Source organism: Pseudocercospora fijiensis, assembly GCF_000340215.1.
Source record: "Pseudocercospora fijiensis CIRAD86 unplaced genomic scaffold MYCFIscaffold_1, whole genome shotgun sequence".
Lineage (NCBI taxonomy): Eukaryota > Fungi > Ascomycota > Dothideomycetes > Mycosphaerellales > Mycosphaerellaceae > Pseudocercospora > Pseudocercospora fijiensis.
In genome coordinates, this window is record NW_006921532.1 from 7208182 (window position 1) to 7222277 (window position 14096).

Sequence of the window (14096 nt, forward strand, 5' to 3'; positions counted from 1 at the left end):
CATCGCCGAATACTCGTCTGAGTCTTTCACCTCTCCAAAGTCCGTCCACTCTGCTTCCCTTTGCACAAATAACTCGAAAACAAAAAAAGTACGGAGCTACGCCTTCCAAATGTTTCTCGAAAAGCAGCATTCTGCATATGTGCTTCGACTTGGGGTCTCGGAATGCTGCCTTCTGGGGTCTTTCTTCGAAGCCAAGCACAAGCTCAAGAGTGATCTCTAGCACAATCAGTGCATTGGACCAAGTAAGTCTGGTCAACAGCCATGGCAGACTGTAATCGGGGCGAATTTGGATGGCGTTCTTCGCCGAAGAACATGCTTCTACACTCTTGCATATGCGCGTTGAACTTGATGGCCGCAGACTGGACGGATGAACTTCCTCGGCAGCGGGGAAGTGGCTTGGGAATATGCATTCGAATGGACGTCGTCGAGCAAGGAAGCATAACACAAGGATGTGCCCAGGAACAGCTGAGGTCAAGAGCACTGGCGTAATGTCGTCCCGGAAGAACGTATCCGAGTACAGTCCGGCTTTCAACTCCAGATCAGCACTCGTTCTTCACAACTTTCTTATGGGAGATTTGAAGAATCGGCAAGCTGGAGATTGCTCTATGAGAATGATTAGCAGTCTCCGGCTCGACTTGGTGTTGTGGTTATGGCAGACATGAAATGTGTCTAAATAGCGGACCAGTTTGCTTCAGCAGGGCATCAGCGGCGTCAAGACCTGCATCTACCCGCAGGCCATCGCCAACTTTGATGTCGAAGTGAGTGATTAACACTTTCTGATGTTGGCTGACTGTGATCGTTCCATATCTGTGATTGCATGACCATCCTTGACAAGGAGCTCACATCTCGATTACGAGATGTCTCCTTTTCCAGCACTTCATCTCCGGCTTTTCTGGAGCAGAGACTGTACAAGGCAGATAAAGCACCTGACGTCTTGCAGTGGACTAGATTTGATGCGTTGTCAGAGTGAAAGTGCTGAAGTAAATAATCATTTACGCAAAGCCAACAAGTGCTGTCTGAGATCTCCAACTGAAGAGGCGAGGTCTCGCACTTGCCGTCCGTGCGTCATGGTCGGGCAAATAAGGTTTGGCGCCGCTGCCTTCGCCGAGCGCAGAGCCTGCCTCACAAAAAACTTCTGTCTCAGCCAGCCCTTTCTCGTTCATCAACACACGCGCGCACCCCAAACCCTCCTCCCCCTCTCCCTCACAACTCGACAGCGCAACTTGGCTGCACTTACAGAGTGCGCTTCTATTGTCACTCGCAACTCATCAAACTTCCACTCACTTTCGACTCCCAACACCCGACGGTCTCTACCACGCACTCCTCGAACATGTCTTACGGCGGTGGTGGCTACGGCGGCGGTGGCTATGGAGGTGGCCGCGGCGGCGGCGGAGGATACGCTGGCAGTAACGGATACTCCAACGGGTACGACTCATATGGAGGCTACGACACTGGCTCTCGCAGCCGCTACGATCGTCGCAACTACTCTGACGGGTGAGCACGATAATCAAGGCGCTGAGGGCCGTCGTATCTTTCTTCTTTCTGTTCCACAATCTTGACCATGTCTGAATGTATGCTAACATTTTCCAAACAGCGGCAGCAACGGCTACGGCGGTGGAGGCTACGGCGGAGGTGGATACTCGGGCGGCGGAGGCTATGGCGGCGGCGGTAACAGCTACGGCGGCGGTGCTGCTGGCGGCGACCGCATGTCCAACCTCGGCGCTGGCCTGAAGGCGCAGACTTGGGATCTCAACACGATGCCAAAGTTTGAGAAGTCTTTCTACAAGGAGCACCCAGATGTGGCCGCTCGTTCCCCGGCGGCTGTCGAGCAGTTCCGTCGCGACAACCAGATTACCGTTCAAGGCAAGGACGTTCCAAAGCCAGTCGAGACCTTCGACGAGGCCGGTTTCCCGAACTATGTCATGAACGAAGTCAAGCAGCAAGGCTTCGCTAAGCCAACCGCCATTCAATCGCAAGGCTGGCCGATGGCCCTCTCCGGTCGCGATGTCGTCGGTATCGCTGAGACCGGTTCCGGCAAGACCCTGACCTACACCCTTCCCGCCATCGTCCATATCAATGCGCAGCCACTGCTTGCGCAAGGCGATGGCCCAATCGTCCTTATCCTCGCTCCAACTCGTGAGCTTGCTGTACAAATTCAAGAGGAGGTCAGCAAGTTTGGCAAGTCGTCGCGGATTCGAAACACTTGCGTCTACGGTGGTGTGCCAAAGGGTGGACAGATTAGAGACCTCGCTAGGGGCGTGGAAGTCTGCATCGCCACTCCAGGTCGCCTCATCGACATGCTCGAGTCGGGCAAGACTAACCTTCGCCGCGTGACATACCTGGTTCTGGACGAGGCCGATCGTATGCTGGATATGGGTTTCGAGCCACAGATTCGCAAGATTATCAGCCAGATTCGCCCGGACCGTCAGACTTGCATGTGGTCTGCTACCTGGCCAAAGGAAGTCAAAGCTCTCGCCCGGGACTACCAGCAGGACTTCATCCAGGTCAACATTGGCTCGCACGAGTTGGCTGCTAACCATCGTATCACGCAGATAGTCGAGGTCGTTTCAGACTTCGAGAAGCGTGACCGCATGTCCAAGCACCTCGAGAAGATCATGGACGACCGCAACAACAAGATTCTCATCTTCACCGGCACCAAGCGCATTGCCGACGACATCACCCGCTTCTTGCGCCAAGACGGCTGGCCAGCGCTCTCTATCCACGGTGACAAGCAGCAGAACGAGCGTGACTGGGTGCTCAACGAGTTCAAGACGGGTAACAGCCCCATCATGGTTGCTACTGACGTGGCTTCCCGTGGTATTGGTATGATTGCGTCCCCACCCCTTCCCCTCCCCATCCTCGCCCGCCAGTAAGTGCGGGATCTGTCTTGTCGAAGTTGCACTCTGTGCGCTCGGTGTGCACACATAACCATTCGCGTCTAGGGCTGTTTGTGTTCCTTTGTTCTTCAAAGGGTCCTTGGAGACTTTCTCAGTGAAGCCTGGCTTCGCTGAACCTTTCCGTTTCTCTTCTCTCGCACGTCATCTTGTGGAGAAGCGGATCTTGAGTCTTTCAATGTTGCGTTGTGTCAAAGCTGCGCGCGTCCAAGGATCCTACCCGGAGAATGTTTGAACGGCCCCGTGAAGACTGGATGTAAATGTGCCCGCGTGAGCGCGAAGCTACAATGACTCTCTCTCGCCTTGAGAAGAGGTAGCCACCTGAGTGTCGCATACTGGCGCACCCTTGACAGATCTCGCTCGCATCCGTCAAAGGATTGCTATTGCTCCCTCCGACTCACTACATCAAGCACAGCATCTTACTAACATGGTACGCGTCAAAGACGTCAAGGACATCACTCACGTTTTCAACTATGACTACCCGAACAACTCGGAGGATTACGTCCACCGTATCGGTCGTACTGCCCGTGCTGGCCGCACTGGTACCGCCATCACGCTTTTCACCACTGAGAGTAAGTTCATCATACAAATTCACATTCATGATCATCGCTGACATTTCTTCCAGACGCAAAGCAGGCCCGCGATCTCGTCAACATCCTTCAGGATGCCAAGCAGCAGATCGACCCACGCCTCGCCGAGATGGCTCGCTATGGTGGCGGAGGAGGTGGCGGCCGCGGCTTCGGAGGTGGTCGTGGAGGCCGTGGTGGCCGCGGCGGTTGGACCGGTGGGAATAACGCTCCTCTCGGTGGCAACCGTCGCTGGTAGATGGCCTCCATCCACGCATACTTACTGCTTGCATTCTGATTCACGGTCTGGCGTTTCACGAGTAAAAAAGGGAAAGCGGGATCGGTGTTTTTCGTGCAGCATGGGCGATTACCCTCATGGGATTCTACGGCGTTCATGAAAAGAGGTTCAGTAATGAGACTGAGTGTGTTGGTGTACTTTATGCATCAGGGCTGGCGCCAGCAGGAAAGCGCCGCTGCAAGAGCAGCATGGATAAATTGGCTCAGAGTAGAGGTGCATGATTGATTCTCGGAGTGCTGAGGAACATGAGGTTCAATACCATTTCTGCGCCTGATTCATACATGTCGACGATGAACAAAATCAACCAACTCTACAAATCGCCGGGTTGTCACCCAATCTTGCCCAGCATTCTCGCCCGACACCCGAGCATTTTCCTCTACACTTCACCGACTGTTCAGAAGTCGGCATGCTCGGGCGAACAGTATGCTGTCGACCAGACAACAACTGGGGCGATCATGGTCACCGAGTATGCCGCCGCCGCCTCGGTTTTCAATGACCCTTCCCGCGAGCGGAGTAGATGACTAGATGTAGTGATCGACATGGATGGCTCGTCATTTTTCCGTCGACAATCTCAGGTCCTCCAATAGGCAGATGGACGGGTTCTTTGTCGCCTTACTCAGCCAACATTATTTGCAGGAATCTGGCCCACTTGCAGCATTTGCGGCATGAAGTGATTGACATGGTATAAGATTGACATGCCAAGAGCCTGGGCACGAAAGAGGAGATAGGACTAGGGTCTACCCTAACCCTAGAACTGCCATATTGCTAGACTTTGGACTGGTGAATTGAGAAGCTGAGAGAAGACTCTCCAATCTGTCTGGTATGGTGGCTTTCAACAAGGCGGCGTTGGTAGCTGCTGGCATTGCCTCCTCTGCAGCTTACGAGGTTCATGTCAAAGCTTCTGGTGGCAATGTGACTGGCAAGTTCGGGCACCCTTTTGGCTATGGCTTCTTGCACGAAGGTTTGTGAATTTCCAAGTCATTGAGGTGGAGCCCGCATGCTGACAGCGAGTGGCAGACATCAACAACTCTGGAGATGGTGGGATCTACGCAGAACTGATCCAGAATCGCGCTTTCCAGTCCAGTCCCGACTATCCTGTGAATCTGCATCATTACTTCCCAGTCAATGGCGCTCACTTGAGCATCCAAAACCTCAGTGAGCCACTTTCCGATGCTCTACCGTCTTCAATGAGAGTTGCGGCTGGTCACGAGATCGGTTTCGTTGGCTTTAAGAACGATGGGTATTGGGGAATAGATGTGAGGAAGCAGGAGTATTCTGGGTCCTTCTGGGTTCGCGGTGCCTATACCGGAACATTCACGGCAGCTTTGCAATCAAACATCACAGGCGAAGTCTTCGGCAGTGTCGACGTGACTTCAAAATGTGTGGCTGACGACTGGGTTGAGCATGTGTACACGCTCGTGCCAGAGAAGGATGCACCAACCTCAAATAACACATTGACAATCACCTTCGACCCCGCAAAAGCCGACACGGAATACCTGGACTTTAATCTGATCTCGCTATTTCCACCTACCTACAAGGGGCGCAAAAATGGTTTGAGAATCGACATCGCCGAAGCCTTGGCAGACATGAATCCGAGTTTCTTACGCTTCCCAGGTGGCAACATGCTCGAAGGAAGAAATCTCGCTCACTACTGGGATTGGAAAGATACCTTGAAGCCGTTGCGATATCGACCAGGGTTTCAAGGCGTGTGGAACTATCAGCAAACGCATGGTCTTGGACTTATGGAGTATCTTTACTGGGCGGAGGATATGGGTCTTGAGATAGGTGAGGTCGATGACAGCAATAGTCCGGATTAAGTTCTGATCTGAGATAGTTGTCGCTGTCTGGGCCGGCCTCGCGCTTGACGGCAACGTCACCTCTCAGGGCCAACTCCAGCCTTTCATCGACGACGCCTTGAACGAGATCGAATTCATCAGCGGTCCTGCAAGTTCAGAATGGGGCGCCAAGCGAGCAGAGCTTGGCCATCCGGAGCCTTTCGAACTGAATTACGTGGAAGTTGGAAATGAAGACTGGCTGGCAGGTTATCCCGAAGGCTGGAAGTCCTACAAAGAGTACCGCTTTCCAATGTTCCACAAGGCAATCTCTGCAGCTTATCCACACATCCAAGTCATTGCCTCAGCAGCGACATCTGACCCGGCGCCAGAGGGTGAGACTTTTGGACCGAACAAGACTGATGGATATATTTTCCCAGAAGGTGTCATGGGCGATTACCATCCCTACCGAGAACCCAATGAGCTTGTGGGCGAGTTTGATCGCTTCGACAACGACATTGCACATATTGTTGGAGAAGTCGCAGCAACACACGTCAATGGTGCAACTCCGCCCCGGTGGGATCATGGACTCTACAAGTTTCCATGGTGGATTGGTGCTGTCGGCGAAGCAGTTTCTCTCATCGGCTATGAGCGCAACTCCGATCGCATCCCCGGCACGTTCTACGCTCCCGTGCTCCGCAACATGAACCGATGGCAGTGGTCGATTACGTTGCTACAATATGCTGCCGATCCCAAACTCACGACGAAAGCTGTCACTTGGTACTGTTGGTCCCTATTCGCACACCACCCCATCACGCACACGGTCCCGACGACTTCCGATACCAGCTATGGTCCACTATACTGGGGCGCTGGAAAGGACGAGAGAAGAAATGCGTTCGTGTGGAAAGGTGCGGTATTCAATACTACCAACGGCAGCGATGTCCCCGTAACCGTCTCCTTTGAAGGCGTCGAGAAAGGCGCACACGCCAACCTGACGGTCCTCACGAATCCTGGTGGCGATCCATACGCCTACAACGATCCTTTCACAGGAATCAATATCGTACACACCAATACCACAATCCTCACCGCCGGACTTAAAGGTTCCTTCACGTTCTCCATGCCACAGCTCAGCGTAGCCGTCCTAGACACCGACTCGACCGCAGAAGGTGGATAGTGATACTATGGCCATGGAAAACCACCTTCGAAATCCTAACGCCATGGACGCGCGCTATAAAATAAATTCCACATTCTCAAAAAAATTTTCAACTCATGAATCATCCATCGTACTTTACCATCCTCCCTCCCTCACCCTCCTCCAAAACCCCGCCCCAATCTTTTTTTTCCTCTCACACTATCTATCCACATACTTCGGAAATTCTTGACTTTTCTGCTTCTTCTAATCACGCCTTGTTTTTTTTTTTGTTTCAATCGCTTCGTCTATATCTTGCTGTATGAACTTTTCTGTCCTGTCCGGGGTTTAGGTCGATAAAGTTCGTGTGCGAATTCTGCGGAGTTTCGACGGCCGGGTGGTTTGTTTTTTTTTTTTTTTTTGGTGGGGAAGTTTGAGGACTCGGGGTGCTTTCTTCGTGTTGGATGGGATTTGAGGAGCTGGGTCGTGATGGTGGTGCTGGAAGATGAGGGTTCGAGGGGAGCGAAGGCCGGAGAGGAGCTTTGCTTTGGTTTTTTTGCGGTATAGGCGTTGAAAAAGTTTTTTTTTTTGGCTTTGGATTTTTTGATTGCTTGGTTGGTTGGTTGAGGTGCAAACGTAATATCTGATCGCGATGGTTACTGTATCGGCCGAGTAGGTGTTGGGAATCGATAGACTCTGGGAGGGAGACGCGAGCGTTGGCTGGATAAGAAGTAAGTTGCAAATTTCAGACTTCATCAGACTGTAGCGATGGATGTTGTTGAAGGTTATTAGGTAGCATTGACAGAGCGGCTAACTGGCTCAATGTGGAGCTTGCAGTGGAGAAAGTCAGGAAAGGTCCTTCTCAACAGATCGTCCAGTGGTTCACTGATGTCTTCTTCTACCCTCCTGCCTTGTAGCATTCTGGCGACTTGGCATTCTTTGGCAGGCCGCCGACGGACGAAGCGTGGCACGAATGAGTTTATAGCCATCATAATACGATTGAGAGATTCCAGCATGCTGCGTCGTAGCTCTATCATCGACAGAGAGATTTGCTGTTTATGTCCTTTGTGCTATGAACAGTGGTGAGTAGTCATATCTCTTATCCGGGAGAGCGTGACATATCAACGATACATGTAGACCGGCATACATCCACAAATACCAAACCGACACAAAGCTCCAGTTCACCCATTTAATCCAATCTCGGCTGTCTTATCATCCACACCCTCATCCCCTCCTCCTCAACATACTCCTCCTCCCATCCAAACATCTTCATATCAACCAAAATCCTCTCAACCTCCACAAAACCCGACTTTCCATACAGCGCAAGACCCTTCGGCGTCGACTCCAGGGCAAGTGGAACTCCCCATCGATCTGCCTCGTTCATCGACCACTGGATCAACTTCGAACCGATCCCTTTACCTTGAAATTTTGGATCGACGAATAAGAGGTCGACTTCTGCGAAGAAAGGAAAAAGAAAAAAAGTATTAGTGTCGCGTCATGACCTTGTGGAAAGTTGGTGGCAGAACGCACGAATATACCCCTTCCCAACAAAACTCCTCCTCACCAAATTCCAAGAGTTAATAATAAAATATCTTCGTAAGGGCCAATTCCCTCCTTTAGGCCAGTTATCCGGTGGAGGGGAATTCTCACTCAAGGGTGAAATCTCTGTGGCGTTCTTCTCAGGATCTAAGCAGAACTTGATTTCCGAAGCTCCAACTATCTGTCCGGTTTCTTCGTCGATGGCTTTTAACAGATGAGTGTTTGGATCGTGTAATTCTTGGAGTTTTCTGGAGGAGTAGAAGGTGTAGACGTCGGGTTGGTAGCCGTTGGGCCATAGGATGGGAATTCGGGGATGGGAGCGGAAGGCTTCGAGTTCGATGTGGACGAGCGAAGGAATGTCCTTTTCGATGGCGGGGAGGATTGAGATTTTCATGTTTTCGGTTTTCTGGATGGGACGGGATAGTTTGGGAGTGGCTTGGCGTGGTACAATGCTTGCTTTGAAGCTAAAGTATTTGGCTCGAAATTCTGAGTTCGGATTGAGTCATCGACAGGGTGGTTCACGAGATGGCACGAGCTGTCGGGCCTCGATGATCACCGCGCTATTCCGTAAGCTGCTCACTTGTGATACACAAAATCAACAACTTGTATAGGGCGCGCAGGTGTGTAGAGGCATTCGACGACTTTCGAATAGATATTACTGACTGGCTGTTGCAATTGACTCGTCCAATGCGATGCCGTCTTGCACTGCATTCTCGCCGCAAGTGTCTTCGCCGTCATGGTTATCGTCATATAGCTGCTCCTCGTCAACCATGCGATACACTTCAGGAAGTCGTTGCCGCACGTGCTCTAAGCCATATTTCGCAAGGAAACGGTCTAGCTTGTCCACGACACTTGCCTCAACATCGGGCAGCTCAGCCAAGCGCCGCACAGCCCATTCAACCATACCTGTTGGCGTTAGGTCCCTTTCGCTGTCCGCATCGCTGGGCGGATCAGCATGGATTTCTTGACTACTTCTTGCTTCGTCAAAGCCAGCAGCTTCAAATTCCTCGAGGGCCTTGCCAAGTATAGTGAAGACAGTTCCAGCGTTGGGTATCACTGCACCATACACCACTAGATCCCCTGCTCTGCTTCCATCAATGTTGACTACTATCCGCTGGCGTTTGATACTGGCCATGATTTCGGGGCGGAATCGCGGCACTTGTTTCTTGGCTCGCCTGTGACGAGTGAACACAACTCCCGCGTCGATAGATCTTCGTACGGCGTGAGGCCAAAAGATATCCAGGAGGTGACGACCTGCTCGGGAGCCATAGGCTTTTACCACGCCGTCTAGGATGATGTTGAAGTCTCTGGTTTCCAAATGGAGGTCGTGATGACCTCGATAAACACGAATTCCAGAGCAGAACCTCGCCCAGGATTGATCGACTGCAGCGAGGACTGTGAGCACTGACTGCATGGGAATAAGCCGTTCTTGCTCTATAGTCGACCATCCGTGATAACGGAGAGCCAACATATCCGTCATGATATGCTTGGCGCGATCTAGGTGCTGTTGTGATTCAGGATCGCCAGATTCCGATTGTCTGGCGAGGACGAGCACGTGTCTAATGAGCTGGGCGAGATTTGTCATGTCCCACTTCGATCCCCTCGTGGTAGCGAGATGCGAGAGAACACGAGTCGCAGCGTCCCAGCGGTACATTCTGAATTGCGTCGAGATGATACTGCGCATTGAGCGTCTCGACAGCTTCAGTTGCTTGAGATTTTCCAGTAAGACTTTGTCGTCGGTCTCTGCGGCTAAGCGCACAATTCCCGGCTGCACAAAAGGATCGTCATACAGGGATACCGGTATGACTGGGCCATCGATGTCAGTGCTGTACAACAGCCAGTGACCAAAATCAAAGGCTTCTGCATCGCATACCAGTTCAAGAAATGGACCAAGTATGTTTGGAGGGATCTGGACGTTGAAGGTCGGGTAATCGATGCTACTGAGATTGCTTGTGAATAAGCCATGCTGTTGCAACGAGCGGAAGAGAGAAGACGCCGGCTTTGGGGGCTTGATATTCTTGCCGAGCAGATTTTCGCGGTCCGTGCCAAAAAATGTGGTTACAGAGCGGCTCTTGTCCAGGTCGGTCAATTTCTGTATCATAGAAAACACCTCGAGCGCAGACTCCAGGTTGTTTGCTGAGATTTGGCCACGAAGGGATCGGTGCAAGAGCCCCAATGACGCCGCAGTTCCATCCAAAACGTAAGCAGGCAGGTCGTTGGTATTGCTGCCATACAGACTTTGACCAAAACCTCCGCCAGCAGACGAGTATATAGCGGATCGTAGTAAAACGTGGTCGTGTTCTGGAGTGATGCTGCCCAGCTCAAGCAGGCGAATGATGACCGATTCCCACGTTCCAAAGCTCAGATTCTGCCGGCTTTGCAGCAAGAACCACTTCAGCTCAGCCAGAACAGTGACCACTTCATCAATTTGCATGCCACGTGTGCCGACACCAACGTCTGCACTGGTCGCAACAGCATCGATGTACGCACTGACAAGCTCCCCGCTGATAGTCCGCTCGATAGACTGCTTAGGCTCAGGAGGTGCATCCATTGAGGAGGTCGAACGCGTTTTGAAAAGATACTCCCACGCACTCCACTCCTTTGACGTGGTTGCCGCCTCTGGCGGTAGCTGTTTCTCGTATTGTGCCCATGAAAGAGGCTTCCATTGCCGCGATTTGACAAGCGCCTGGAGGATCTCAACGCCTTGTCGAATCCAGCCACCATGTAGGCACGACCACAGAATGAGCTCCATCCAGACTTCAGGCCGCAAGCCTGCGACATTAACACGATAAGCTGACCCCAGGAGCTCGGGTCGAAGAGAGGAGAACTCGCTTCCCGTGGCCTTGGCTTCCTCTATGACCAGTTTTTGGTGCGCTCTCCACGCGGCGTCTGACAAGGATGTCAAGATCCTGGAAGACAGCAGCGGTAGCAAGGGCGGCTGCTGAATAGTGCTTTTGTCTGGATTGGCGTTGGCCTGGTAGATTGACATTGGCATGACTTCTTGGTGGTGCAGATAGGCTATGATCTCCAAGACCTCGGATCGGATCTCGCTCCCAGTACAGGCCTGGGTCATGGCGCCCAGAGTCCTCCAGACTTGCCCAAGGGCATTGTGGGCGATGACTTCTAGAGGCATTGTGTTCTCTTTCGTAACGGTGAGCTCATCCAGTGTAGGGCGGCGTGATGATCCAGGTCCAGGCGATACACCAGGTAGTTCCACGTTGACCGGCCCGTTGGTCATTCTGTCGGTCAAGTCTGCCAAAGACCTGTCTGCGGACTGCCACGCACTGCTCATATGCGCATATTTCGGACTGCGGCCATGTCGTGCGGGGAATTTGTCGACGAGCTTTTTGATCAGCCACACGACAGCATTCCACCTGTTCTGATGGATGCCCAAATGGTAGAGGATATCAAAAGCCTCGTCGTCACGATTCCTGGGGTACTGCGCGGCCCAGAGAATTTCGGCGACCTCACCGGCACTCAATGTCGATGCAGGCGGCGTGACCTGTGGATCTCTCAGGTGCGGAGGCAATGCACCATCGATCAATGCGGCCCAGGCATCAATCGTTCGCTCAGGCCGAGATATTTTCTCAAAGACACTATCTCCATGTCGTCGGATGCGGATGGTGCCGAGTGGTGCAGGACGTGGTGCGGCAGTGTGAAAAGGTGAAAGTGCGCCGCGACGTGCAGGCAGCCTGCTGGACGGCCATTGCCATACTCGCGATGCAGCTGGACGCAGCCCCCGGGCGGTCCATCTTCTCATTGGCGCGTTATCATGATCGAGGGGAGAGTGGCAGAGGCGGACAGAAAGGCAGAGGCCTTGGCGAAGGGATTTGTGGTGACGTTCCCGAGTCGCGAGGGCGACGCGAACACGGACCAGGCTCGCGGTTGAACTTCGGCGGCAGCCACGGTAGCCTGAACTCTCGCTCCACGCCTCGCCAGTCGCGGACACACTGCAGCCTTCTACACTACTGTAGGTAATAACTTTTCGCCCTGCAGCGCGACTTCTCCATAGCAACAACCAAAGATGCCGGGCAACTATCGCGTTGGTGAGTGGTGTGCTTCTGTCAGCTGCAGAAATTCGCACCAAGCTGATATTCGACAGAACTCGCACCCTCGGCGCGCGCAGCATGCCAGCAGACAACCTGCAAGAAGGAAGGTATCAAGATCCAAAAAGGCGAGCTCCGCCAGGGCGTCTTGGTCACGATCAGGGAGCACGATACAATCAAGTGGCGCCACTGGTACCGAAGCCTCATTGGCAATCTCTGTTCACTCTGTCTGACCTTTGTAGGGGCTGTGTTACGCCATTAGTCCTCAGCAACTGGAAGGACGTGTCTGGTGGCGACATGGATCTGATCGATGGCTACGACGAGCTTCCAGCCGATGCACAGGAGAAAGTAGAGCGCGCTCTGCAGCAGGGTCATGTCGACGACGCTGATTGGAAGGGCGTGAGTCACTTCTTGACCACTATTCTACACTATATCTGACTGACACCACCTCAGGACATCGAGTTGAACAGACTGGAGAACAATCCAAAAGGGGGCCTATTCTTCACAGCCGCACAGAAGAAGAAGATGGCCAAGGAGGCAGGCGAGGTGAGCTCAGTCTCGATCAACGTCTGGATATACATTGACCACGTGCAGGACATGGACCAAGATGATGCGCCAAAGAAGAAGACGACCAACAAGCGCAAGCAGGTCGATAGTGACGATGAAGCTGAGGACAAGCCTGCACCGAAGAAGCGTGGTAAGAAGGCTAAGGTCGAGGAGGATGCTGTCGAGGAGCCTTCCAAAGCACCTGCCAAGGCCGCTGTTGACGACCAGGCAGACGGTGAAGCTCCTGCACCCAAGAAGTCCAGAGCTAAGAAGGCAAAGCCAGTCAAGACCGAGGATCCGAGCGACGACGTTGACGAAGCAGTGCAGCCTGGCGAGTCCGAGGACGAGATGCCGGCTCCGAAGCCAACTGCCAAAGCAACCAAAGCCAAGGGCAAGAGCAAGGCTGCTAAGAGCAGTGATGCAGAGCCAAAGCCTCAACGCAAGGGCAGAGCTCGTAAGGCTGCCGTTGAGGATGAAGACTAAGCTGCACCTACCCTCCCTCTATCAGTCTGGATGCGAAGAAAAAAGCACCCTATTTACTCGTACGATAATCTGCACGGTGGACTCTTGCACATCTACGGCCTGCAAGTATTTCTATCTGCATCGATGCAAGTGCCAGGCGGGCATGACAGCGCGAGGTTGTTCAAGTCCGCAGCGAAAAGCAGAGCATGTTCTTATTTGTTAGCACGATACCCAGCGATATATCGCTTTGTTTTGAGGAAATCAATCATTCAACACCACGACAGACGTAGCTCTCGAGTGCTTTCAAAGGAGCCAATTCCTGATCCCTGTGGCCAGTGCTAGATGTCTGCGATACGCGAACTGGTCATAATAAAGCGCCCGCGACTGCCATGAGCAGGACTCTGTTGTCAATACCACACAGTCACAATGCACGAGATATCATCGCGTCACGACTCACGAAATATAGGGTTCGCGATCAGATCTGCTGAAGATCGGATCGCAAAGCCTAAATCTGCCTCCCTAGTCTGTGCATCTGTGCCCGCGCTAGGCTCTTTCGCCGACGTCGATAATGTCTAGTCCTCTTCACAAGAACGCTTTCTCCACGACTAACAATCTAGGTATCTATCAGCAGAATGAGACACGGATGTAAGTCTCAAGCGTCTAGACAGTAACTTGAATCAGACTCACTGCTTGCTATTCATGATCATTGCCGACATGCATGCGAAGCCTGTCGATGTTGCTCGATCTTGAGTATGTATTTCTCGAAAGCTAGGCTAGAAAAGGGTAAGAATATACTGAAGTGTTTGCTTGGTTAGGTGAATCCGGTCTTAAGGGTTGTTGGAGA

At 52.5% G+C, this 14096-nt stretch overlaps 6 protein-coding genes across 6 annotated transcripts; 4 read left to right on the forward strand and 2 right to left on the reverse strand.

Annotated features, from left to right (window-relative positions):
* Nucleotides 1-26: 26 nt before the first annotated feature.
* Nucleotides 27-1332, reverse strand: MYCFIDRAFT_170333 (uncharacterized protein; the record flags this gene model as incomplete). Its single annotated transcript, XM_007923467.1, has 9 exons — nucleotides 27-48; nucleotides 93-532; nucleotides 558-634; nucleotides 683-807; nucleotides 833-904; nucleotides 932-1016; nucleotides 1052-1150; nucleotides 1180-1248; nucleotides 1281-1332. 9 exons carry the CDS (start codon nucleotides 1330-1332, stop codon nucleotides 27-29), a joined length of 1041 nt encoding a protein of 346 aa, XP_007921658.1.
* A 362-nt stretch (nucleotides 1333-1694) lies between these two features.
* MYCFIDRAFT_58038 (uncharacterized protein) lies at nucleotides 1695-3719 on the forward strand (the record flags this gene model as incomplete). The annotated part of the gene is made up of 3 exons (XM_007922020.1): nucleotides 1695-2823; nucleotides 3338-3466; nucleotides 3520-3719. The coding sequence occupies exons 1-3, from the start codon at nucleotides 1707-1709 to the stop codon at nucleotides 3717-3719; spliced, it is 1446 nt and encodes a 481-aa protein (XP_007920211.1). The 5' UTR covers nucleotides 1695-1706.
* A 50-nt stretch (nucleotides 3720-3769) lies between these two features.
* MYCFIDRAFT_209890 (uncharacterized protein) lies at nucleotides 3770-4541 on the forward strand. The gene has a single exon (XM_007923468.1). It carries the CDS (start codon nucleotides 4004-4006, stop codon nucleotides 4277-4279), a length of 276 nt encoding a protein of 91 aa, XP_007921659.1. The 5' UTR covers nucleotides 3770-4003; the 3' UTR covers nucleotides 4280-4541.
* A 39-nt stretch (nucleotides 4542-4580) lies between these two features.
* On the forward strand, nucleotides 4581-6782 carry MYCFIDRAFT_201652 (glycoside hydrolase family 51 protein; the record flags this gene model as incomplete). Its single annotated transcript, XM_007923469.1, has 3 exons — nucleotides 4581-4719; nucleotides 4776-5543; nucleotides 5593-6782. 3 exons carry the CDS (start codon nucleotides 4581-4583, stop codon nucleotides 6702-6704), a joined length of 2019 nt encoding a protein of 672 aa, XP_007921660.1. The 3' UTR covers nucleotides 6705-6782.
* Nucleotides 6783-7692: 910 nt separating this feature from the next.
* MYCFIDRAFT_80126 (uncharacterized protein) lies at nucleotides 7693-11958 on the reverse strand (the record flags this gene model as incomplete). The annotated part of the gene is made up of 4 exons (XM_007922357.1): nucleotides 7693-7729; nucleotides 7907-8078; nucleotides 8310-8684; nucleotides 8862-11958. 4 exons carry the CDS (start codon nucleotides 11956-11958, stop codon nucleotides 7693-7695), a joined length of 3681 nt encoding a protein of 1226 aa, XP_007920548.1.
* A 332-nt stretch (nucleotides 11959-12290) lies between these two features.
* MYCFIDRAFT_35288 (uncharacterized protein) lies at nucleotides 12291-12682 on the forward strand (the record flags this gene model as incomplete). Its single annotated transcript, XM_007921748.1, has 2 exons — nucleotides 12291-12436; nucleotides 12487-12682. Coding segments are annotated over 2 exons (342 nt in total), but the record flags the coding sequence as incomplete, so codon positions are not given.
* Between the last annotated feature and the right edge of the window lie 1414 nt (nucleotides 12683-14096).

Excerpts from the sequence above, each read along its gene's own strand:
- MYCFIDRAFT_209890 (XM_007923468.1), top strand. The coding sequence starts at position 4,004 with ATGAGGTTCAATACCATTTCTGCGCCTGATTCATACATGTCGACGATG.